This window comes from Oxyura jamaicensis, chromosome 4 (genome assembly GCF_011077185.1).
Source record: "Oxyura jamaicensis isolate SHBP4307 breed ruddy duck chromosome 4, BPBGC_Ojam_1.0, whole genome shotgun sequence".
NCBI classification, from domain to species: domain Eukaryota; kingdom Metazoa; phylum Chordata; class Aves; order Anseriformes; family Anatidae; genus Oxyura; species Oxyura jamaicensis.
This window is the reverse complement of record NC_048896.1, coordinates 22,893,374-22,917,989: the sequence shown is the minus strand read 5'-3', so window position 1 is coordinate 22,917,989 and position 24,616 is coordinate 22,893,374. Positions and strand designations below refer to the sequence as shown.

Genomic DNA, 24,616 nt, shown 5'->3' with positions numbered 1-24,616 from the left:
GCAGCTGCTTAGCAGTGTACAGCTTCTTAACACAGTGTGCTTAATTCATCAAGCCCCTGCCCCAGCCCTCCAGCAGTGTCCAAAACGACAGCAAGGATCCAGGTCTTCTGACTGCCAGTAAAAAGAAATACTGTCAACAAAATGTTGTGCCATAGTTGGCTCCCTCTCTTGGTACCCATGGGGGTCACAGGGAATATAGAAAGGCTCTCTCTGTGTGGGCTAGTTTTCCTTTTAATCCTGGAGAATCAGGAGAAAAGGTTGCTCCGGGGGAGCAAGGCAGGAAGCAGCACCCCGAGCAGGGCAGGGGAGGTGTGGGTCTCATGCTGACCCCTCACACAAGACTGCTGCCCATAGGACAAAGCTAGAGGCCCCCAGAGCAGATGCCCTCAGGCCGGCTGATGCTGGACGAGCCAGCGTTAGCACAGGCAAGAACTAGGGAGGGAAAGGAAGACCCCACTTGCCAAGGCTGGCTTACAATCCCCTGCTCAAGGAGACTCCAGTTTCCTTCTTAGCCCATCAAAGCCCCTAAATACGCCCCGGCAAATTCCCTGGCCGCTGGAGGGAAATCCACATGGGCAAACCGACTGCCCCCAGCACAGACAGCTCCCTAAGGCCCAACACCAAACCACCCAGGGGCTGGGGGCTTGCAGCCCCCGCCACATGGCAGGGAATTGTGTCCTGTGGCCAGTGGCACTGCCGCTGCTCCCGCGCCTCCGAGCACGCCGGCGGGGAGCTGCTTACATTGGCAGGCTGCAGCAGCGCAGCAGGAGGATGGAGAAAAAGGATACAGTCGCATTCTTCTGGGAAGAGGGAAGTCAGCAAAATCTGACAATTCCAAAGTGGCTGCAGAGAGTGGGAACGAACATTTATCTTCCAGGCAAAATGCTTGGCTAAAGGTCAGCGCAAGCTCGCAGCAGTAACGGCTGCGCTTCTGCCAAGAACTGACATAAAAGACATTTTCCTCCATAGGTTTCCAAAAGCCACGAACCTTTCTATTTGGAGTAAAAGTGACTAATGCCTCTAACGGCCCCTGATGTCACAAATTGCTAACCAGGAAAAAAAAAGCTGGACTTTGGGGATGATAAGGACCATATGTGCATTCCAGCAAGACTTGTAAACTCACTGAGGGGAGAAAAAAGGGCTGAGGAAGGAAGGGAAGGAGGAAGGGAGGGGGAAGAGAGACAATGTGACAAACAAGAATGAAGACCATCCAAAGGCAGAGCCCAACGAGAACCAGATGCTCGTTGCTCCTCTGGCCAATCTCTCCCAACAGCAGGATAACATACAGCCGCCTTTTTGATCTCTTACATGAAGCAAAATGCCAGTTGTTAGCCAGCACCAGGCTCCCCAGGCTGAAATGCCCCACGATTTATTGCAATTTCCCTGCCTTTTTGTCTTCTGAGATGCTGCATGGAGAAAGGCAAGTAAATCCCTTTTGGTGTCCCCAGCCACCCTCCCTGTGCCAGGCACAGATGAAGTCGCAGCAAAGTGCTTCTGAGGGGGGCCTCAGCCCAGCAGCCCGCCAGCTGCCGCACGGTGTGTGAGCGGCACTAGGCTGCTCCGTACTGGCACCAGAAAAGGTCGAGCTTTTGTTAGACCTGAGAACATTTAGGCTTAGGAATTAAAACTGACTTGGAGCAGCCCGGCAGAAGCTAAGTGCAGATGGCAAGAAGGCATGGCACTCTATGGACAGAGACTTTTTTTTAGTTCTTTTCACACCCCTGTGGCTACAGAATCCCGCAGCACCACAGATGTAGCTCAGCAAGACAGCAGAGAGGAAAAAAACCAGCCATTTCCTTCTGCGTTCCGCTGTCACACACTTAAAATAGCCCTGAAACAGCTGCTGTTAAATAAGTGGATTTAGACTTGACTAAAAGCCTTTAGCTGGAGGCACCGCGCAATATGGGACTTGACACAGGAAAGCGTGATGCATGAACCCGGCAAGACTCGCGCTAACGCGGGGCCTGCTCGCAGGGATCTCTCTGGGACATGAGCCTTGGGCACGGCAGGGCAGAGCTAACAAACCTGGGAGCACAGCACCCGATCCCATCGCCAGGTTTTCCTCAAGCCCTCCCCAGGTTTCCACCAGCCCCAGCCCAGCTCGTGGCGGGAACACAACCAGGGCGAAATACAGAGCTTTTTAGAAAGGAGAGCAGCCCACAGGGCTTTCTTACAGAGCTGTAACAAGGCAGCACTGTTCCTATACCTGAATCAAATTAAGGCCCGCTCCAAACACAAAAAGCAGCAGTTCTCCTCGCGACGTGGTGCGGGCACAGGCGAGCGGGGCTGCTTTAGCCATTCCTTAACCTCATGTTTTCTTTCCTGAAAAACCGCAGCCGCACATCAAGGGCACGCTTTGTCAGCTCCCATTCAGCAAGCTCCAGAACTGAAAGGTGCCCCATATCGTGCTCGGGATAATTAATTAGCTCTGGGACCTATTAGCAGGATCGGCATTAATACCATGCCCTGCCGGCTTGCTCGGAGGCGGGGGGGGTGTCACAGCACAGCGCTGCCCTGCAGACACCAAAAGTTGTGCTACAGTTCTCTGCACAGACCCAATTTCCAAGTGAGCCTTGCAGAGCGGGGTATATAAAGGCATATAGCTTCAGAATCTTTATTTAGCCGAGGCCCAAGACCACTAGTAAAGAGTTCTACCTTAGCACAGTAATTCTCCTCAGGTTAAAATCTTACAACAATACGACATTCATACGTGCTGCACGCTTTGTTCATCGCACAGGTACCACAGCGGTGAGCACCGATGGTCCTGGCTTCAAAGAAATAATCATTCAGCTGCATGAATTCACACAAGTGCACTGACAACTTGTCTTGGGCTTGGACGTAAAGGAAGCAGGCAAATGAACTCTTTAAAAAATCCCTACCAGGACTTCCAGGGTCATGGCAAATGCTAGATAGAGGCTGGGATTCCGCGGTGAAACTTCACTGGCCCAGCACTACCAAAATCCAGCATCATCTGGGTTGAAAGAGAAGAAACTAAACACTTGAGTTTTACACAAGGTCAGCTTTTGACACTTATAGACGATGAGTGTACTTGTACGTGGTTCTAACCAAGCAATGAAGATGACAACAAAGCAGCAAAACCAGATTTGAACCTGTTCATTCAAATCTAGAGGAGGGTGATTTTGGGGTGTGAAGCCACAGCCCTTGCACCTGCTTTGGAAGAGGAAAACAAGAATGTGCAGCCCTTTAGGGCAAATCAAGCTATTTTAGGGCACCACACAGTCTTTCACCATTAATAACAGGTTAGCAATCAAGGAATATGGGAGGCTACAAATATTGCAGTTCACCTTAGCATGCACTTTTCTTTTTTCACCAGGAGCAAGAGTGAAATTAGGTTGAACCAAATCTGCGTGCAGAGAAAAAGGTCAAGGCTTACTGAATTATTTAGCTGACAGTTTTGAAACATTAGTTGTCAAGCTCTCAGCTGACTCAACAGCAACGTTCCCCACTTGCCTTCAGTGAGTCTTTGCTTTCCTGTCTTTAGCAGGGAAAGCCTACACAAAGCATTTTATAAATAGGCCGCAGCTTCGAGGAGCGGTTCCCCATTTTGGCTGAAGTACTTCCTTCCCTTCACTTCATTAATTCTGAATTTTTGTGGTTGCCTTGAAAGACTGTATTTTGTCTTTCCAGAAGCATTAATTGGACAGAGTTCTTCCCCAGGAAAGCAGATCCCATCCAGGCCTGCAGCACAGCCACAACACTGGTATCGTTCGGAGGAGATAGGACGCAAGGACACATCACAGGCTTCTTATCCCCCTCGCGTCTGGCTGCGCTGACAGACTGCTGCAGAGCCCCCACATTTCTGGGCTCGATGGGAAGCACAACACAAAACATTTTTCTCGCATGCGGACTGCAGACAGGAATGTTCCCACAGCCGTCTCCACATTCATCACTCGCTAAGGGGCAGGATCACAAAGGCGCTGGATGACCACTGCAGTCCTGGTGATCCTCCAAGTCGTAAAGAATCCCCAGACAGGACACCGGCAGTTGCCCAACACACACTTGAACTGTTTGAGCCCCATAAATGCATTGTAAGAGAGAAGGCTAAACAAACATTCACAGCACCAGAAGAAAGGATTAACTCGCTAGTCACAAGGAATCCAAACACGAGCTTTACAGCCCCAGGATTGGGCTGTGGCTGAGAGAGGGTTTTTGTTCCGGAGATGGACACCGACTCCCATCCACGTGGAGGGCCCTGCTCTGCCCCACCTCTATCCTCCGCAATGGATTTTATGCTGAACTCCCCTGCCAGCTCCCAGTAAACGGGAAAAAAAATCTCTTTGCATTCTAGCCGATCACAGATGCTGAACACAGCGTGAAAGATGCTACAGAACTGCAAGTCCCCACCACAGCATAGGCCACCAAAGCCTCTTACCCAGCACAGCCAAACTCTCAACCGAAGCTGAATGTTTCTGCCCTCTCTGTAACGCATCCTCAGTCTTCACTGCAAACAGATCAGCAATGAAAGCTGGCTCCTGGGACAAAGTATGGCCCACGTGCTTCTTTTTTGCCTGGGCCAGAGGAGCCAGCTACAAAACCATGGAGATGCTCCAGCACATGAATGTCTCCAAGAAAGAAGAGACTTGAAATTGCATCTCCCACGGGAGTCAGCCCAGGGAGCCCCTGCTAGCACTGAAACAGAGAAACATCATGTTTCTCTCCATCCCTCCCCAACCCCTGCATCAGCCCTCCAGGACTGCAGACAGCAAAGCCTGGGCACCATCGATTTCATCCACAAATTAGCTCAGGAGGAGCCCGTGTCAGCAAGCCTGTGAAGACAGCCCAAATTAAAGCGTCTACCTACCATCTGGAACAAGTCAGCCACAACGAGGCTGTGCAGATGCTGTAGCCGAGGCAGAGAAATGTCGTGCTGCCACCGCACAGGAATTCAAGGGGATCCCCACAGTGTCACTGACCCACGTCAGCAGGAGGCTCCTGCAGCCCTGGCCGGTCCCACATTGTGGGTTGCAGCCTGATGGTCGTCCACTGACAGGGGTAAAAAGGAGAGGGTTGCTGGCAAGGCTGATCCCCTCTACAGGAGCTAGAGAAGCAGAGGCTTGTTTTGTGTCCCCCCACAGAAACCTCTCATCCCTTTCACAGAATACAGACAGCAATCTCCTCCCTCCTCTGCACCCTCCGAATGCCCTCACCTCACCTCCAAAGGAGGCTCGGGCAGATGCCATCATCCCAAAGGGAGATTGGGGTTTTCCCCACAGGAGACGAGCCTGGGAACGCAGCCCAGCAAGGAGGGATCCTCCCCCAGTTATAGCAACAACACCAGTGTTAGGCTCGTCAGACAAGTTTCTTCTGCAGGGACCTATTTTCCAAACACCTCTACTACGGCCACTGGAATTCCTGGGGAATAAAATAAATAGTGTCACCGGTGTGGGTGGGAATATATTATAAAGGCAATGAGGCCGCACCGCAGCTCCCGAGCCATTCAAGCACAGCTTCATCCCCAGCACTGGATGCAGGGGGTTTGAGGCACATCCCTGGCACACCTCTGGTCCCTCACCTCCAGGGCCCCTGGATACCCCCTTCACAAGGGGCCTCAGCATTTGCACAGCTCCCACCTGTATGTGAGCTTGCCGTGCCAGCTGTGCCACCAGGCCAAGCTCGGGGCACATCAGCAGCTTCAGTTTCTGTAGCTACCTCACCTGTCCTTGCTCTTTTAAACAACCTGTGATGATTTCCTTAAATATTTAATAACTTAATGTGGCTTGCTTAGCAGCAAGGTGCTCCTTGGCAGGAAAATCCATGTTTTAGGGCAGCCGCAGAACTTCTGAGAGCTACAATTGCATAACCTTGAGTAAAAGCAACAACCTCGCCTTTTAAGACATGTCTAGGAGGTAAAAGCTGCAAAGGAGAAAGGACCTGGGAAAGCAGATAAGTCCGAGGTGCTCAGGATAAACAGCCACACAATTTGCCTTCATTTTCCTGCGCCTTTACCTGCAGTCAGACAGGAACAGCTATTGAGGCAACCGAAACGACGAAGCCTACCAGAGCTGGGAGGAAATTCAGGCCTTACCTTGTCAGCAGAACACACGAGCACAGACAAAGCTGTCATTTTAAACTGCTGTGGCCATGCACCCACCTGCCTTGAGCGCTAAAAACAGGCCTGGCAATAGTTACGAGATGGCTTGGTACCATGAACTTGTACCATGTACCAAGTAACCTGGTTTGGTACCATGAACTGATAGATACATGACTTGTGGCCTTTGAGCTAAAACTCATATAACTTTTATCCTTCTCCTTGCTTCTATACCCTTTCCCCCTTCCTCGCCAGAGCCCAAAACTTGCTGCCAGGCTTCCCCTCAAGACACTACATTTGTAAGCACAGGCTCAGAACAGAGCTCACCGCCTCCTCCACTCCAGGCTCCAGCATATTCCCGCACCGCACTGCGGAGATCCCTAGGGCCTGTAACGAAGGCAGATGTCAGCTAACATAAAAGGCCATCATGGATGATAATTCACTAAGAAAGAACAGCAGCACGCGAGCGTGCAGCACGAGCTTCGCAATCTGCCGTGCGGCCCATGCACCCGGACTGGAGGAAGCCTTTGCTTGGCAATACAGCGCTGGCAAATATCAATTCCCCAGTATCTAGAATTTCAAGCAGATTAATCTTAATAACACAAATAAAGCCAGATGCAGAACTGGCAGAAGTCACTACACATGGAAAACCTGCCTGTGCCCCCTGCTGAATGTCTCTCAAAGCACAAGCCTGCAGTCACCCTTTTCCTCCTTCCTCATCATCTCGCAGTTGAGCACAGCCAGGCTGGGCATGCAAGGGGGACAAGGCTGACAGAGGTGGCATTTCAGACACTGGTTTCTCTCCTTTAAAGGAGGGAACCTGCTCACAAAGCGGATGAAAGGACAACAGCTAGTGTTAGCTAAAGGATTCGGGGGGCTGGCATATGAAAGGAGAGAGCTTGCACAAATCTCAAGCTCAGCAGCACTGCTGAACATCTACAGCATTTTTCAGAAGTGCATCTGGATTTCAGGGGAGGAAGCTCATTCTTTCAGAGATGAGGCTGATCCCACGTTGAACTTCCCACCAACACCAGCCATGCTTCGGAAGCCCTTGAAAGGGAAAAAGCCACATGGAAGTCCCAGGGGAGGGAAGAGGAAAGTCTCTTCAAGACTGTCCAATGTGAAATGAAAAATAAGTAAGTAAAACCTCAAGGTCCCACACTTCCCCTCGTGCAAGTTGCTTCAGATGCTACCAGCCCCTGAATCTTCAGCCAACTGTATGTTTTCTTAAGCTCATTTTTTTTTCTTCTCCTCTTGTAGGCCAACAATTTTAATTTTTGGTGTAGAAAAAGCCACATATATCCCAAGACACCAAATCAGCACCCCAGAACAGGAGAGCCCAGTGCGAACAGCATATAAAGCATGAGGAAATAACAGTTACAAGAAATACTGTTCTCTCACTTAAGTTTTATGAACACTAGGTATTATTTTGAACTACCTGTAAAAAAAAAAAAGAAAAAAAAAGCTCATAAACAAAAATACTAACAGTATTTCTATAAACAAACTCCCATGAGTGGCTAGATTCCAGGCGCTAATTAAATGTCCTGTAACCATTAAAGCCTATTCTCATTTATAAATAATTCTGAGACCTTGATCCCAAGCTAACTAGCAACTTGAAAGGGCCTGATGCTCCAACAGCAAAGTTTAGTACATAAGGAAAAAAGAACAAGAGGCGATCCCTTAAACCTCAGAAAACATATTGAACACTAAGCTGAAGGTGGGGGGAGGAAAGAAAAGGAAAACAAAAACCAACACAAAAGTCCTCCAGGAAGGACTAAGAGCCCACGGTCAGCGTGTCTGCTCTCAGAAGACAGCCGCAGCCTCCAAGGGCAGGAAAGGAAAAGGCTGTGTCTTGGGGACTTATTCTCAAGTTCCCCCTCACATTGAGGCAGGGAATCAGCCCCAGCACCAGTCCACCATCACCCACAGAGTGAGGTGACAATACGCCGCAGTCACATAACGGCACAGAAGGGCAAACTGATTTATAAACCTCGGGGGGAAGACAGGCAGCCCTGTATCACCACCACCATACAGACAAATTAATTCATGTGACAAATGAATTACCCCTCTGGTGCCTGTACCTAACTCATCAACAGGATCGTTATTATGGCCTATAACCCAATGGACTAGGTCAGAGATTTGGAGCCATTTTCCAGGTGCCTTAGCAGGAAGGGGTGGTGATGGCCTTGGGCAGTGTAAATCAGCAGGCACAGCTCTGGTTCAGTAGCTCTCCACACTCTGGAAGTCTGCTGGAAGTCCCCTTAAAATCACTTACGTAATGCTGCATACAGCTCTAAGCCTTGGATCAAATTACAGGGACTTCCATTTCTAAAGAAGAGGAAATGTACTTTCGAACTCAATGGATATTTTCCCATACCTCTTGCCATCAGTCAGGTGGGTTTTTTCCCCTCCCACACAACAGCTCCAAAATGAGCCTTGCTACAGGGATCTTTTCTAAAGCTCTGTCCCAGCATGTTCCCTAGCAGAGCTGTGTTCACAGCCTTGCTGATCGAGCGAGATCACAAACCCCAGAGCATCTGAGCATTACGCGCATTGCATCCTGCCCCCCAGGAAGCACCGGTGCTCACAGCAGGAGAGGCAGCGAGCAGCCACACACAGGAGCAACACGCCTGGAAGCCAGCAGGGGAGGATGCTCTTGTGCCAGGTGGAGGCATAAGCTCCAGCTAGTGCTCCGAGGCTGCTGAAAGCACCAGCCAGCCAGCTCTGTGCAGCCCCTGGGAGGTGTAGTGCTCTCTGTTGAGCATGCCAGCTGTGGACCTGGCTTATTTTGCCAAAACTCAGGGGGAAGCTACAAAGACAGCTCTGCTCTGCACCCCCTAAGCTCTGCTGGCCATTGGCACTTCATCGTGAGTCCCAGCAACACAGCTCTGCTGGGAAAAGGACCCCAGCAAGCCTGTTTTGCCTATCAGTGCTGTTCAGAAGGACAAGACGACCTCGTGCATTAGGACCAACACTTATTTAAAAAAAAAGATATCTTGTGGGAACATGGGGTCTTTAACCAGAGGACAGTGCCCTCTGGTTTGGGGCTGGTCACTGACCCTTGTGTGAGCACACAGACGTCCCCGCTGCTCTAGCTGCCAGCTCACGGCTCCGCAGAGTACCCACAGCCCCCAGGGTTGGGCAGGCAGTGGCCTGGGCACTTCCTCCAGGTGACAGCTCCAGACCGAGCTGCAGAACTGCTGTGCGCCTGCCCCCAGGGAATCTCCCAGGGAATTCAGAGGAGTTTCTGCTTGGTAGTTTCCCACAGCTGAGCACTCCAACACGCAAGGACAAGGCTGACACAGAGGAGTTTCACCCTCCCACTCGGAGGCCACCACCCCTCCATCCAGTAGCTCTGGCAGCGCACCACAGAGCGGTCCCATGCTCTGACACCACAGAAAACACCCCTGCAGGAGGCAGCCACTCCAGCTGCTTGGGTGTCTGTTGCGTGGCCATGTCTGGACCAGGCACCAAAGGCAAGTCGCCTTGTAGCCTTCTCTAATGATTGCCTAAAAGACAACAATTTTCAGAGCTGCACAAAGCTGTGCGAAGAACCAGAGCGTCCAGCAAAGGAGCTCCTATCATCTCTGCTGCTCCCTGGGAGCGAGGATGCGCTTTGTTATTAAAAGCGGTATGAGGGGAAACCACCAGACTTCAATGGTGTGCTCAGCCCTGTCACGGAGCAAACAACCCACAATTAGTGGGAGGTAGGTGCTGACCCTGCCCTACGCCTTGCCCAAGGCTTCCCAGCCGCATACCAGGGCTCCCAAAGGCCTTTGTGAGCTGGACCTTTGGCCACCTGGCTCCTGCTCTGCCTGTGGTGTCGCGACATTTTAATTAAAAGCAGGAGGCTCGAGAGCTGGAAACAGACAGGAGAACACTGCTGGTTCACATCTGGCTCTCGAGCACAGTGCCATGGTAAGGCTTCAGTTCCTTCAGCCACAGGAAAGGCGCCCAGCACCTCGCTCTGAGCCAGAGAGCAGCTCTGAGGTGCTACCAGGACGCCTCGGAGCTGTGCTGTGAAGGAACCTGGCATTCGCTCAGACAGCCCGAGTACCTGAAGTGAAGGGATTGCCTTCCCAAGCGGCAGAGGGACTGCAAAGGCTGCTCGGGAAAAGCCTGTAGCTCAAGATCTCTCCTTGTGCTGCTTCCCACATCTTGTCTGATGCATGAAGAACACTTCCAGTTAGTACACTTTTCTAGGTAGTACAGTCTTTAGGAGCTAAGTGCAATGCTTCCATGCGTCACCCCGAGCTAACCCAATGCTGTTTCTCCTGCAGCACTCTCACTGCTCATAAGACCACTGGCATTCACCCATGCGCTCGCTGGAATCGTGTTCTCCCAAAGCCATAAATTATTCCACGCACAGGCTGCTGCAACTTACATTAGCTGTCAGTGGAGCCCTGCTAAAAGGTTAAACTAGAGCCTGCACCCACCTCTGCAGATGAATTAACATTGGCCACCTTCTCCGCCGACTGTCCACCCCAGTTGTGTTTGTGCTTCAAAAGAAGGCAGAAGTGGTCAGATCTACGCTTGTAATCTCTACCCTCCTGTCAGGACTTGTGCTGTAACAACCAAGGCCTGCTTGTAACAGACCAGTGTTAGAATATGTACTTATAATGCTTTTTCCTTGATATACCCCAAAAGAGAAGTTGTGTCCAGCTGCTCACTCTTTCCCCAGACAGTCAAACTAAACACAAACCTGCTAGATTTCAAAGTCCTGGAACCTTACAGAAACAGGCAACACATATTCCACTCCATCTCATTGAAATACATTGCTCAAGGACAGCTTTTGGAAGGGAAGAACAGGTATTTTGTAAGGCTGTTGCTCAGAATGACAGTAATAATAAGCAAGAGGATTTGCCATTACCACGCATCTCCTGCAGTTACTTTATGCTGTAGCTTTGCATTCCCACATAACTCAAATATATCTCAAGACTTTATTTTCCTCTCAAAGGTGGGGGGAGCACAGGTCCCACACAGGTCACAGGCTGCCCATTCTAGATCCCAGTTTCCAGGCTGGATCTCCATTCCCTTTTCTTCCCCTAAATCACAGGGACACACAGCAGGCCACATCAGGTATCCCTGTTTGGCTGCGAGCTGCTCAGCTCGGCCAGCTAACTGCCAGCACATACCATGTAACAGCTGAGCACGAGCCGTGAGGAGCAGCGACAGATGAGCAGGGGTGCTGCAGAGCAAGCAGCCTCCACCACCCTGAGCTTCGTCTCGCTGCAGCAGCCAGGATTTAGAGAGCTGACGGAGCAGGTAAATCCGGCCACAACTCCACGGAGCCGAAGCTCAGGATTTGGGAAGACAAACATACCCAAAGGCAAATCGAGCCTGCTCCCAGCAAGCGTTTCCTGCGGAAGACTCGGCAGGAGCAGTTCACACGAAGGGGCTCCCTGCTCTGACAAGCTCAACAACTCCAAGTGCCCGAGAGCTGCTTGTCCCAAAACGGGGGCACAATTCCCATGTGGAGCCATGCCAAGATTTGCATGGGTTGCTTATGCCCCAGACCAGAGCAGCTGGGGTTTGACAGGTCAATAACAGCCCTGGGGGTTTGGCAGGACTTCAGAGAGGCAGACTAATGCCCAGATCTTTCTCCTATCCTCTCAGGACTGCCCAGGAGAAAGAGCTGGGTTTGTACTTGTAGCTCCTGGGCTCCTACCCTGTTTGGGCATGCCATGCAAGCCTGGCCCTGTGGCAGGCCCCAGGAGAGGCAGCGCAGGCTGGAGAGCACCCTTCCATGGGTGGGTGCACGATGCTCATGCCTCCTTGGGCCGCTCAGTGTCTCCCAGAGGTGCAAAACAGCAGAAGCCTCAAGAGCAAGGTTCCAGTCGTCCTACTCACACAAAATCCAGAAGGACAGCAGCCATTCTCCCTGCTACCCGCCCAGCACCACTGAACCCAGGACTCATTTACCACATGTAGCTTGGGATGGGACAGCACCAGCCACCCACTTCACTCCACAAACACTGACTGTTTTTTAGCCAGCATGAACTTGGTGCTTCCTTTCATCGCATGTAAGCTCTAGGACAGCTAGCATGCCTCGATCCATACTCCCAGCTTTCTGGCTCATTTCACTGGAAGAAGTCATCAGGTTGCTTGGTTAGGCTATAAAAAATACTGCTTTCCTTAGGTCACATCGAAACCAAGTAAGCACATCCCATGGAAAATCTGCTCTTCTGAGCTCCGTTCCTGGCAAGGCCAAGACCTGGGGGGAAGTGTGGCTGCCTTAAATAACAGACAGTAGTCACGCATCAGGCTACAGTTTCAAATAATGTTTTTGTTTAAGCAACAAAACCAAAACACTTCCAGCTTTGATGCTTAAATGGTTCTAGCCTGCAACACAGAAACTCACTGTATCTTAGGAATGCTCTATGTGAAAACTGCCCTCTGCTGCATTTACATAAACCCATAAAAACAAGGTCAGCGGAGTTACTCATATTGCTCACTTTTAATCCCCTCTTCCTTATTGAAATTAGTTGTTAAATCTCCCCGAAAACATAACTTTCATATTACCTCATTTGAATAGTTGTTTTCTTGAAAGCGTTTTTAATTAAAAGCATTTAGTCTGGTAATGCCTCTGTGCCACAAGATCTCACTAGATTTGGTGCTAGGTCTATGAAGCAGCTGTGCTATTAATCCATTCATTATAGCCATGCACCTTAAAAAAAGAGGAAGGGAATTATCATCTGCCTTACACATGGAGAAAACAAGGGCACAGCAAATTGAAGTCCTTTGCCCAAGACTGCCCAGCAAATCAGGGGCCAAAGCACTTGCAGCGTGCCAGCCATACAAGCCCTAATCCCCAGTGCCTCTTGTAATTAAGGATCTAATGATGAATAGCTGCATAACTCCAAATGCAGAACAGCAAGGGTGATTTCCAGCAGGATGAATATTCAACTACCTGCAAACACAAAACCCAAGGCCCCCTTCCACTACTACTTTCTGGCAATTACATACCAGAACCCAAGCTAAGTTACTCCTTCTTTGTCCCAGCAACCATCAGCTGGGCATCCCAGAAGGCAGCCCACTTCAAGTTTGGTTTCAACCTCCAGTCCTGCTTCTTTGTGATTTGGAGCATCAGGAAGGGTTTACAGCTGCTCTGCTGAAGGGCTGAGATTTACAGGCAGGTCTTCCCCAAGTGTAATGCAGCTCCCAGATCCAGCACCCCTTGCCACCTCTGCTGGACACCAGGGACTTGTGCTGCAGTCACCAAACCTCCCCATGCCACAAAACTGAGCCAGGCCTCAACATTTATAAACCCTACAAGAAAAACAGCAGCACTCAGCAAGAGCTCGCTCAAAGCCATGAAGGAGAGCGCGCTGCATCCAGACCTTGACTTGGGATTCACTTTGTTACTTCTGAAACGGGTCCAGCCCACTGGATGCACATCTTCCATCTGCAGGAGCAGCACCCTGACCCTTCTCGTGCCTGGCCTCCTCGTCATCAGGAACCCCTTGCACACAAGCCTTGACCTCCATCGGGGAGCACCTTCTCAAAAGCAGGCTGACAGCTCTGAAGTCCTGATGACTAACCAACCTCTGAGAGCAGATTTGAGGGGGCAGCAGGAGAAAGAACCACAAATTAGGTCAAATGGAAAATGCCAATTATTTATATATAGCAGATTGCACTCGCATGTCACTTAATCTCAGCTTGCTGTTGTCAGATATTAGCTGAAATTCCGTGCTCTGCTTCAGCTGCTATATTAGAGCACCATGTATTCAATATTAATGAGACAGATGAAACAGAATGAGACTAGGTTGGCATTTTCCAAGATAAAAGAGACTTTGTGACAGGAAAGCATTCCTTTAAAAGCAATAAGGATTTTTCTTGGCTTGGATACTGCATAAAATATACAGGAAGTAAAAAAACATTTTCTAAAGTAATTAAAAATCTTAATCTCTGATTCTATAAACTAACACAAGAGTATTCATTGACTCATTGTTTCTTATGTTAAAGATAGGAAAAAACAGCAAGTAGACTTACTTTGCCACAGCCAGGGATAAGTTTGCCACTTTAGAGATAAGTTGCTGACGGGGGATTTGAGAAGTGACTTGGTTTTTAAGAGTCTACATCCTTGTGCTTGCACAAAGGAAAAAAAAAAAAAAAGTTCAGAGCTCAAATCTCTGAGACTGACCAGGAAAGAAGAGACACAGTGAGACCTACCACTGCTTAACCTGGATGTGAAATAGTTTTGAGGGAGAAGAAGGAAGAAACAAATGAATGTGGTGGGTAGGAGGTGTGATTTACTACCAGAACAAGCCACCAGAGGATCTGGCAAAATCTCTGCTCTTCTTGGGGGCTTGACACAGATCTGAAGACGGTGTGCACACAGTTCCAGACAGCTGCGTTAAGCCTTGATCGCTGCTGGTATTTACAGCTAGCAACATACCTGCTCACAGCATGGCAACCTCATCTTTTAGCCATAGAGGCTGCAATAAACAAGAATTGTTTCCAGTGACTTAATTCAGCAATTTCTTAAAAAAAAAAAAAAAAACAAAAAACAGTCTTGACAACATCTCAACTTATGAGCAAAACAAAACCAGAAGAGACCACTGAAATCTCATCAGTCGTGCTGTTTCTAAGTACACTCGTTGCACAGACGTTGCACAGAGATTTACTTCTACTGATTAACACAAGAGGAGGCAATGATGAACAGAGAAACCTTCAGTCAAATGTAGAAGCAAGAAAAGGACAAGTAGCTACGCTGATACACAACCTCCCGATTTGTAATTCCATACATTTGCTACACAGCTCGGGAGGATCCGGGGTGATGCACGTCATTAAGGACACGTGCCAAGAACCAGTGTCAATGATAACCAGACACCTTCACCTTTCCAGGCTGCTGATTCCTTATTTCCAAGCCAGGCTGTTGCCTGCTAGCCTTTGTCCTGGAAAAATCAAGCCAGGACTGTCACCCTGGCATTCTCCACTCATCTGAAAGCTGCCAGAAGCTCCCAGGCTGACTCAGATTGGAGGAGATAGGCTTTCACAGGGGTTAAAGGAGATGATCTGCATGCCTTGAAACGCAAAGATTTGGCTGCGGCTACAGATGGGACCCTCTAGCTGAAAGCACAGAAGCAGGCTTGCAGTTTGACCTCTGGGGCAGCCTGGGCTCTTGCACTTCACTGCAAGTCACTCGCTGTGCTTCCTTGCGGGAGGGGGAAATGCAGCCTGCACCGTCACTGGGCAAGCCAAGCTAGCCCTCCACCAAACCCAGCCCTCTCCCACCATCTCAGTCTGTGCTTACAGACAGAAACAGAGGCTGCCACCACCAGCCTGCCACAAACTTCATTCAAGCCATGCTAACGTGCTGAGGTAAAGCATTTGGCATACCCGCTGCATTTAGCGCACGGCTGGCAGACAGATCCTGTCGAGTCCCTCACGTGCAAAGGGCGACCCAATTAGTGCTGCACTCCGTTCACCCCGGCACAGCGCCCACAGACTGCACAACACCGCCAGATCCCAGACGGCCCCAAACAGGGGAGCCCTGTAAATTACTTACAAAGATGCCCCTCAGGATTACAAGCACTGCTTCTCCCCTTCCACTGCCATCATGCCAGAGAGGTTACTACAGTTTCTCGATGCAATTGATGAGATGCACGCAGCTCTCCAGAAACAATTCTCTTTACAGCTACCGCTGTTCATAGCGATCAGTTCGCAGGAGCCGCTGGCAAAACCAAAACATCCCTAAGATGAGCCTTTTTCGGTTAGCTTGTGCCAAGTATTCATGACCAGATCTGCTAAGAAATAACCTGCAATTAGGGCATTTCAATAAGCTAGACCCCATTTGAAAATAAAGCTCAAATGCAGAAACAGTAGCAGAAGATTCACTTATATAATAAAAAGATCTAAAGCAGCTATAAGCTGACATTAAAGTACAAAAAAACAGGTGATGGCTTCTTTTACATGGAGCAATACTAAGGAAAACAAAAAGCCTAAGCCTGCGAGAAAAGATTCCCTCCTCCAGTTTTTCAGCAACTTCAGAAGCACTCAGCGCAAGATCAGTCCTAGGGCTATCTATCCAGCCGCTTTTCAAGAGATGAGAACAGCGCGTTGTTCCATCAGTCCCGTGCTATCTCTGCGGCTCCTTATCAACTGCAGAACTCGAAAATAATTGTGCTGCTCCAGAAGTGGCAGTGATAGCCTTTGGACTATGGGTTCCGTGCCAGCAGCGGGTATAACTTCTTTCAGAGAAGCAGGGAGCGCAGACACAGGGAGAAGCTTACAGAAGGGCTGGGCACTGCTAACAGGAAACCACAGGGAGTTCTCCTTGCCGTGGCTCTTCCTCCATTCACAAGAGGCCATGTGGGCCTTGCCTGCTCTTGTGTTAAGTCACACCAGCCTGACCTGTGGATGCAGATGGCAGCTCCTGGCCCACCCACCTCTGCACCAGGCCCCAGAGCACAGAGGAAGGTGCCCAGACATAACCAAGCAGCCAAGGGACAGCATCTCTTACGGCTTCCTGCTGAGCACGACACATAGCAGCACTCAAACTAGCACTTACTGGGAAAAAGGAGGAACATTTGGAGCAATAGTTGGTTACCACTGTTCTTCATTAAGACAGCAGGACCCCAGCTTCATTTTCTTTTTTTGCCTCTGCTCTGGAGCACTCTCCAGCAGTATTAACGCTGGCTGCTAACAGCACCGTGGCGTTTGTCTGAACCATTATCACGCATCACTTATTACAGCAGGCTGGAGAGCTGCTCACAGAGCTGGAAACGAATGGAGCTGGATAGCGTACCTAAAAAAAGCTCGAGGAACTGCTGTGTTTTTGGTTTGTTTTTAAATCACCTGGTTGGGCCAACTGTTCTGAGCTCAAACTGCTTCACTGCCTCTTCCTACAAGAGCTGCTGCAGCTTACAGGGCCTGAAGCCTAGAGCCAACAACGAGGTCAGACAAGGCAGAAGCACTCAAAGGCAGCAGAAGACCCCCTTGTCCTTTGCATCTCTCCTACAAGGTGAGCCACAAACTGCATAATCGTCGTTTCAGGGCCTCACTCAGGCACTAAAATTGATTCCCTGTGATCCCATCTGCCCAAGACAAGGATTTTCTGAGGACCTCCATCAGACCCTGCCTCCAGGTCAGCTCAAGTCATGCTGGAAGAGCTGGAGGCCCCGAGCTCATGGTGGGCTGGACACAGCCTACCCAAAATCTGAGGCTGTATTAAAAACAAGGCAAGGAGGAGCCAGGTTCCCACCATTGTTAACATCAACAGAAGCGATGCAAATTGTCTGAAAGCATTTCCTACTGCAGACAAGGCACCGAGGTGAATAAAGAAAACAAAGGGTTCACAAACTAAAATATCACCACGTGTGCCACACAGCCCTGCTTCCCTGGCACAGGCAATGAGCCAGGCCAGTCCCCAAAAAGCCATGCTTCACAGCAGGCAAGGAAGCCTTCCGTGCTAACAAGCACAGAAACACCCTCAGAGATGTACCCCCTTTCGAAGGGCTCATCTCAGCATCAAAAACAAGTGGTCCTGGTGGCTCTGCTCCACCCACCAACACACGCAGAAGTGGCTCTCTGAAGATGCTGCCCCCAACTCTTGCTGATTTCAGGGGGTGCTGCTAGATCTGTTGTTCAGAGGAAGCCAAAAAAATGCCAATTCCTCAGCTCCGCTAGCCCGGCTCTACCTTCTTTCTGCTCTTCCACTCCCTCCCCTCCATGGAAACTGGCAGTCTCTCGTTATGAAGTATTTTTAAAACAGATTGAAGAATACACTGTGCTGGTCTTGTCTCTCAGATAACATATTTCAAGGCCCCCGTGTAAGAGTCAGCATTCCAGCTTCATTTTCCATCAGTTTCTGTTTGACTGGCAGGGGAGAAGGCACAGTATTTGTGTGTGTGTTAGTGTTGCCTTTAACTAGGCCGAGCTGTGATCCTGTAGCCCTTTAGGATAAACAAATAAAGAGAAGGGTAGGGAAGCCAGAGCCCCCTTCCACGCTCTGACCTCCTGAGGCACCATCCAGCGTTGGTCAAGATGCTGTGGAATTAGCCCAGCGGGAGGTGGGATCCCCGTCCAGGGCACCGCAAGCTTCCAGGCTGCAAGTGGCTTATCTCAGAGCGAGCCCAAATAGCATCCGCATGCTTCCACCCAGACGCATGTTTAAGCATATGCATGGCTTTCATCAGCTGAGAGGTCCCATGGCAGCTCCCAGCACCACTGCTGCGAAAGCTTTGCTTATGCATGCCTTTGCATTTACATGCTGAGATCAGCCTCCATTAAGTCAAATGAAATTACAGGCGGTGCATTACACATGTGCCTTCACATCTGTGGGATCGGGGCCTTAAAATGAAAGCCACCCATCCTACCAAAACACGCCCTGCTCAGCTACAATTAAACACAGACACTTCAGAGCAGCTCGCTGAAGTTCGTTTTTTATGCATGCTTTTACAATTAGCATAATGTTGTATCCTGCCAGGACGTAAAAGGTTGTGACTCAGGAATGTTATCTTGGTTTTCAGAAATCAAACTCACTCATTTCTAGTTTCATTCCTTCCCTTAATTCTACCCCCCTCGCTCCTTCCAATGACACACGCCACTCAGCACCCTTACAGAATCTGGTGATTAGGCTGAGAGAAGCACTCACCACTTTTGCCTCGCTCTCCCATGTAATTAACTGTTTCTCCAGGTTCCCTGCCACCTCCCCAACTCCACAGCAGCAGCAGAGAGGCAGCAGAGAGGACTAGATAAGGTAAAGGAGATGATATGCTCAGCACCTACCGAATGCCAGCCCACTGTCCTTTATTTTGCCATCATCCCAGGGTAAAACAACTCTTTGAGAAGTATGCATTCGGTGCCTGGTCTGCCCACCGGCTGCTCACGAGGAAGCTGCGTCCCCTCGCCCTTCCCTCTCCCACACACATGCTTCCCACCCCGAGGGATGCTTTATTCTGCAGCCGGCCTCACTGGGCCAGACTCAACAGCACATGGTCTGAATTTAGCTGAACCACTCTGCAGATGCTGCTCTGGGATTGCGAGGGGACTGCCATTCACCCAAACCAGGAGAGGCTCAGTTTAATATAACGAAGGAAGAAAAGCAGCGCACACACGAACAAACAGCAACCACATCTTGCAATAAATGGGCAATAAACCACTCCCAAGCCCATTCACATGCTGAGGTCGCTGCTCCACACAAAGCCAAACGGCTCCGCTTCACAGTACCCTTCAGCCTGCCCTAAACACCAGCCAAAGCAGTGATTTCAAGGCATCTTTTTTCCACCGAAACAAAAACTTCAGCTTCCAAGCGTATTTTAGACCTTACAATCAAGGAATAATTTCAGAAGCAGCTTTATAAACAGCTGGGATAATTTATAGGTATTCCGCTCACCAACATCAGCTCTCGTTTTGTTTTGTAGCCTAACTTCCCCACCTACAGCCTCACCATTACCACCACCTTCACACATTCCCCGTGCCACATCAGAGGAGCCATACAGCCTGGCAGCTCCGTAAGCACATCATAAACCCTACAAGAAACCGTCTCGTCCCGGTCCCACCTTGAAGGCAGACCATTTGCTCACTGCGAGAAGGAGCCACATTCAAGTCCGCGGCTCACGGGCAACATCTGCTTTACTCCCAAGCACTGCAAAAGTTACAAGTCGGTCAAGTCTGTCTCCCTCCCCCGGCCGCCCAGGCACAGGAGCGCGCTCGCTCCGGAGCTCCATCCCCGTTTCTGCACGCAAGATACAGGACACAGACTTTCCCCCACCCGCACCAGCATCTGTTAGCTTTTGCGGGTATGGGGGTGTCTTCCATTTTTTATCCCTCTCTGCAAAGGAGAAACCCTTTGTCCCTCTCGGCAGGGATGTAGAACAGCGAACCTCCCCTCCCGGCCGCGCCGGAGGACGCGAGCCACGCGTGTCCGCACAGGCGCCCACGCCGGGGGGTCCCCAAGCCTCCTCTCCCCCTTCCCGGGGAGCCCCCGAGCGCAGCCCCGTTGGGAGCAGCCCAGGACCCCCCAGCGACGAGCCGCGGCCCCAAAAAGTTCCGCGGCGAGCGCGGGACAGGGGCACAAGCGGGAAGGGGGGACCCCGCGGCCAGCCCGCCCGGCTCCCGCCCGCCCCCCGACCCCATCCCGCACCCACCGCCGGTCTGCCCACGGCCACGGCCATCGCTGCGCTCCCCGGCCCTCCTCCTGGCTGCCTGCTAGGGCTGCAACATGGCCACCCGGCGGGGAGGGCCCATGCGCAATGCGAAGGGGCCGGGCGGCGAGGCGGGCTCCCCCCGGCCCTCCCCCGGGGCCGCCCCGGCCGGCTGCAGCTGGGGGCCTGCCGCTGTCACCCCCCCGAGGGGCTGCTGCTGCCACCTCCGGGTGGGGACCCCGGCCTCTTTGCCCTGTTCCCCCCCCCCAGCTCGGCTGGGAGGTGCTGGGGGCAGAGACCCCCTGCTCCGGGGACCCCTGCGAGGAGGTGGCCGAGCCTGGGACCGGCCAGGTCCTCCCGCTGCCCTTTGGGGCTAAGAGGATGGGGACGTTTATGGAGGTGAGGCTGTTTGCTAGCAGGAGCCCCCAACACCGTAAAGACCCGGAGGGTGAAGCCAGGCACCCCACACCTCTTGTTTCTCCTTGATCTCACCACAACACACCTCTACTTGGTTTTTCAACACCCCGGGTACACCAGTAACAGGCTCTTGTTCTGCAGGAAGGGATTCCTGAGCACGACACGAAGCACAGCCATCCCTTTGCTGCTCCTGTGGGCACATAGCTTAGCATCCTCAGCCCACGTTGCTGCATGGTGCCCTCCTACCTGCACAAGTGGGAGCAGCAGGGCTAAACGCAACACCTACATTCATAGGTCTTACACCAAACCATCAACAAACAGCGGGCCCTGGGTCAGGTCCTAGGGTGTTTTGCAAAGGCATAAAACCCCGAAAGGCACAGGCCTGATTCTCTGCACACACAAAGGGCGCTACAGCTCTACCCGCTTAAGGGAGCATCTGAAGAGCAGAGGCAAAAAGACAAAAGGGTAAAAGCTAAAAGCAGCTCCTGCGAGTAAATCAGCAGTCAGTAAACAGACCTTAATGGCGTGCTTGGTATTCATACACCCTCTAACCTAAAGGTTTTACCTTGTCACTCCAAAAGTCATCCTTGGATTGCTACAAAGAAGCACAAGGCTGTTTGCAGAGGCTATGAAGTCCAAGAGTTTCCATTCCTCAGTTCTTCTGACCATGTTTTGAAGAATGCAGGGAAGTGATTGCCCCCCTGTACTCGGCTCTGGTGAGGCCGCACCTCGAGTGCTGCATTCAGTTTTGGGCCCCTCACTACAAGAAGGTCATGGAGGTGCTTGAGCGAGTCCAGAGAAGGGCATTGAGGCTGGTGAGGGGTCTGGAGAACAAGTCTTACGAGGAGCAGCTGAAGGAGCTGGGACTGTTTAGCCTGGAGAAGAGGAGGCTCAGGGGTGACCTTATTGCACTCTACAGGTACCTGAAGGGAGGCTGTAGCGAGGTGGGGGTTGGTCTGTTCTCCCACATGCCTGGTGACAGGACGAGGGAGAATGGGCTAAAGTTGCACCAGGGGAAGTTTAGGTTGGATCTTAGGAAGAACTTCTTTACTGAACGGGTTGTTAGTCACTGGAATAGGCTGCCCAGGGAAGTGGTGGAGTCACCATCCCTGGAGGTCTTTAAAAGACGTTTAGATGTAGAGCTTAGGGATATGGTTTAGTGGAGGACTTGTTAGCGTTAGGTCAGTGGTTGGACTAGGTGATCTCAGAGGTCTGTTCCAACCTAGATGATTCTGTCATTCTGTGGCATTTGAGCATGGTCCTGCTGCCTCAAACTGCCCAGCAGAGCAAGGGGATGCAGTACTGCCACCCAGCTCCTCTTCCTCCCTCCTTCCCAGCAGGGGTTTGAGGATCTGCACCTGGGCACAGGTGTGCAGCCTTCATTAGCAAACGTGCTGCACAAAAAGCTAGGGGGCTTTCTCCCAGTAACATGGGGTTGGGGAGCACAGCTGAATAATATTTATACACTCATATCCTTAGGAGGCTGCTCTATTCATCTCATCATCTCGCTCTTGTAGCAAGTTCCTCCTCCTGCGTGCACGGCTCCAGGAGAGGTGCTGAGCACACCTGTGCTGGGACCAGTGCAGCCTCTAGTGGAAACCTGGTGGTGATTTCCAAAGAGCTGCCCTCGTTGCACCTGTGAGTGAGGCGGATGGCTTCCCCTCCTGTGAGTCAGTGTCTTGCACGATACTCCTCCATCAGCACAACGTAACTAACGCAAAGATCTCCACATGTGTGCAGAGCCCCGATGTGACTCACCACCAAGGCCAGGAGAGCTGCGGCCGAGTTTTCTCCCCAGCACCCATGTGTACAGACCTTCCTGAGCTGTTCCTGCTGAACGGGTAGGAATCCCATCAAGTCGAGGAAATGTGCTGCAATCTCTCTAGACCTCAGCTAGCGTAGTTCCTCGCATTCCTCGTGGTCAGTGGGAAGAAGCAGGCCCCTTGCTCCTACAGGTTTTGTGGCTGCTGCTGACAAACGCATCCCCGTGCAAAGGGAAACACCAGCCTTTCATTCTGGAGACCCTGTGGGAACTGATTGAATTTTTCCAAAGCTCTTTTGCATCATTTTGCTGCAGCAGCATGTCATTGCTTTACCGACCTTTTATGTCAGCTGCGGGGCAATTTGTCAGATTACAGGGGATGAGAAAATACACAAGCAGACACAGAACTCAGGTTAACTTTCCTCCTGTTTAAAATCAACCGCAGGTACATAGCTCCCTAACACCATCTTGTACAGCAGCAGGAGGCTACAAGACGGAGTGGTGAGCTTATAATTTTGAAATACTGCTTGAGCCTGCCGCCACTTTGTGATTAGCACTACTCAAAACTTACTCAAATGTCACCTGAAGAGACCTGTTGTGTTCAGAGCTCCCAAAGAGGGCAAGAATGGGGTAAACTATGTCTTTTTGAAGGCTCTTACCCACAACCAAAAGTGACCCATTTACAGACAGCATAAACTGCCAGAGGATAAGGGAGCCAAGAGTCCCTTTAAACCTCTCAGTGTGAAGCAGACAAAGAGACTGCAGGTAGCAGAGCTGCACATCTTCTTGCCAGCATGCAGCACTACACTCCCTTAATTCCCAAATGGGATTTGCAGCCGAGGCTGTATGGGGAGAGACCTGCCCCAGCCTCTGAATCAACATGAGCTACTCATTCAATGCTTTTTTGCGGGTGCCTCTCAAGGGTATCAGAGCCACCCAGGAAGCGCGGCGCTCCCAGCCAGTAGGACTGTCAGGTGAGATCTGTTAGCGTAACCCACGTCACGCGAATAAGCTCAGCGAGGTTTTTCCATCCATACCAGCATTCAGCGTCAGCCCCACAGATACTCCAGCAGTCGCTTTGCGTTGCCTGAGCGTGTTCCTGTGCCTTCAAGATCATGGCTTGCAGGGCGAGAGCTGGCGTTTCTCAGGAGAAAAACCTTCCAGTCTGCAGTCAGCGCTGGGCTTATGGTAAGTGAGGTAATACTTCCCAGTGGTGCTTAAGTGGAAATGCAGCATCAGGGAAAGCTGTAAAATGCCTCCTGCTTGCATCTGAGTTCATTAAACCCAAACAACATTTTCATAGTAATGCTGTTGTTTGCCACTGTTATTTACTTGGATTTTTTATCTTCACAATCTCTCCTCCTCTCTTGTTTGTGATCACAATTATATCATTATGCTCCACGCACTGCATCCCAACCACTTCCGCTGAGGGTGTGCTGCCATCAAACACAGAGTTGTGAATGCAATTTAGAGCTCAGGAGGAGGAGAAAGGTGTTTATGCCTTCAAAAGCTGTACCAAAGGCATGTGCAGGATGTTAAAATATTAACTTTTCAGATATGGCATCCCCCTTCTCCCAGCACCTGCGCCCTCCTCAGATGAATGCTTCCGAAGGGACGTAACCACACTCTCCTGCTCCACACCGCAGTAAAAACCCAAAGCAAGATGTGGTGTAGCACAGAAGTGCAGTTCCTCTTGCTGCTGCCACCTAAGCAACCCACAGCTTGGCACACTGCAAAACTCTCCTGACACACTGCCGAAACTGTAACTTCTGCCCTGGAAACTTAAAAGTTTCTTTTGGGGCTGCCCCCACCATTCCAGAGGTTACATTTTAGCAGTCCTGCAACTTCACAGTGCAATTTATCATGCAAACCAGCATGGTAATGTACTGTGGCAGAAACTAATCGTCCAGAATCAGCAACTCAGAAGCGCAGACCTGTGCAGCTTACTTTCTGGAGAGCAAAACCACCGCACACATCCGCTCTCGCAACCTCAAATATTATCCTAAGGTTTTGTGTTACCAAAGCACAGCTCGCAAACCCACGCACAACATCTACTGTAATCCCTGCCTCGGGTTTGTGAAGGTTGTGCACGCGCACTTCTGGGTTTGCAGTGGCTGTCCAGTGGACAGGCAGCTAAAAATATTTCTGGTCACCTGAGAGCCTGCCGTAGACTTCTGGAGCGTGACTGAGGGCCTGATCCAGACTTCTTTAAAGCCAGAGAGCCTGTACTGAGCTCAGTCCCTCTGTGCCTCTACTCCCTGACTGCAAGACAGAAAATAAATAAATAAATAAACAAAT

At 50.8% G+C, this 24,616-nt stretch overlaps 1 protein-coding gene across 4 annotated transcripts in view; it reads right to left on the bottom strand.

Moving 5' to 3' along the window:
• Positions 1-24,616, bottom strand: part of SEPTIN11 (septin 11) — a 68,298-nt gene that overhangs the window by 37,955 nt on the left and 5,727 nt on the right. For 3 of the 4 annotated variants that reach the window (XM_035324153.1, XM_035324152.1, XM_035324151.1), the window contains exon 1: positions 20,143-20,279. The exons of the other annotated variant lie outside the window; for it this stretch is intronic. In XM_035324153.1, the coding sequence (XP_035180044.1) occupies positions 20,143-20,169 (27 nt within the window). In that variant the 5' untranslated portion in view covers positions 20,170-20,279. Of the gene's footprint in view, positions 1-20,142; positions 20,280-24,616 lie in introns of those variants that run through there. 4 annotated transcript variants of the gene reach the window in all.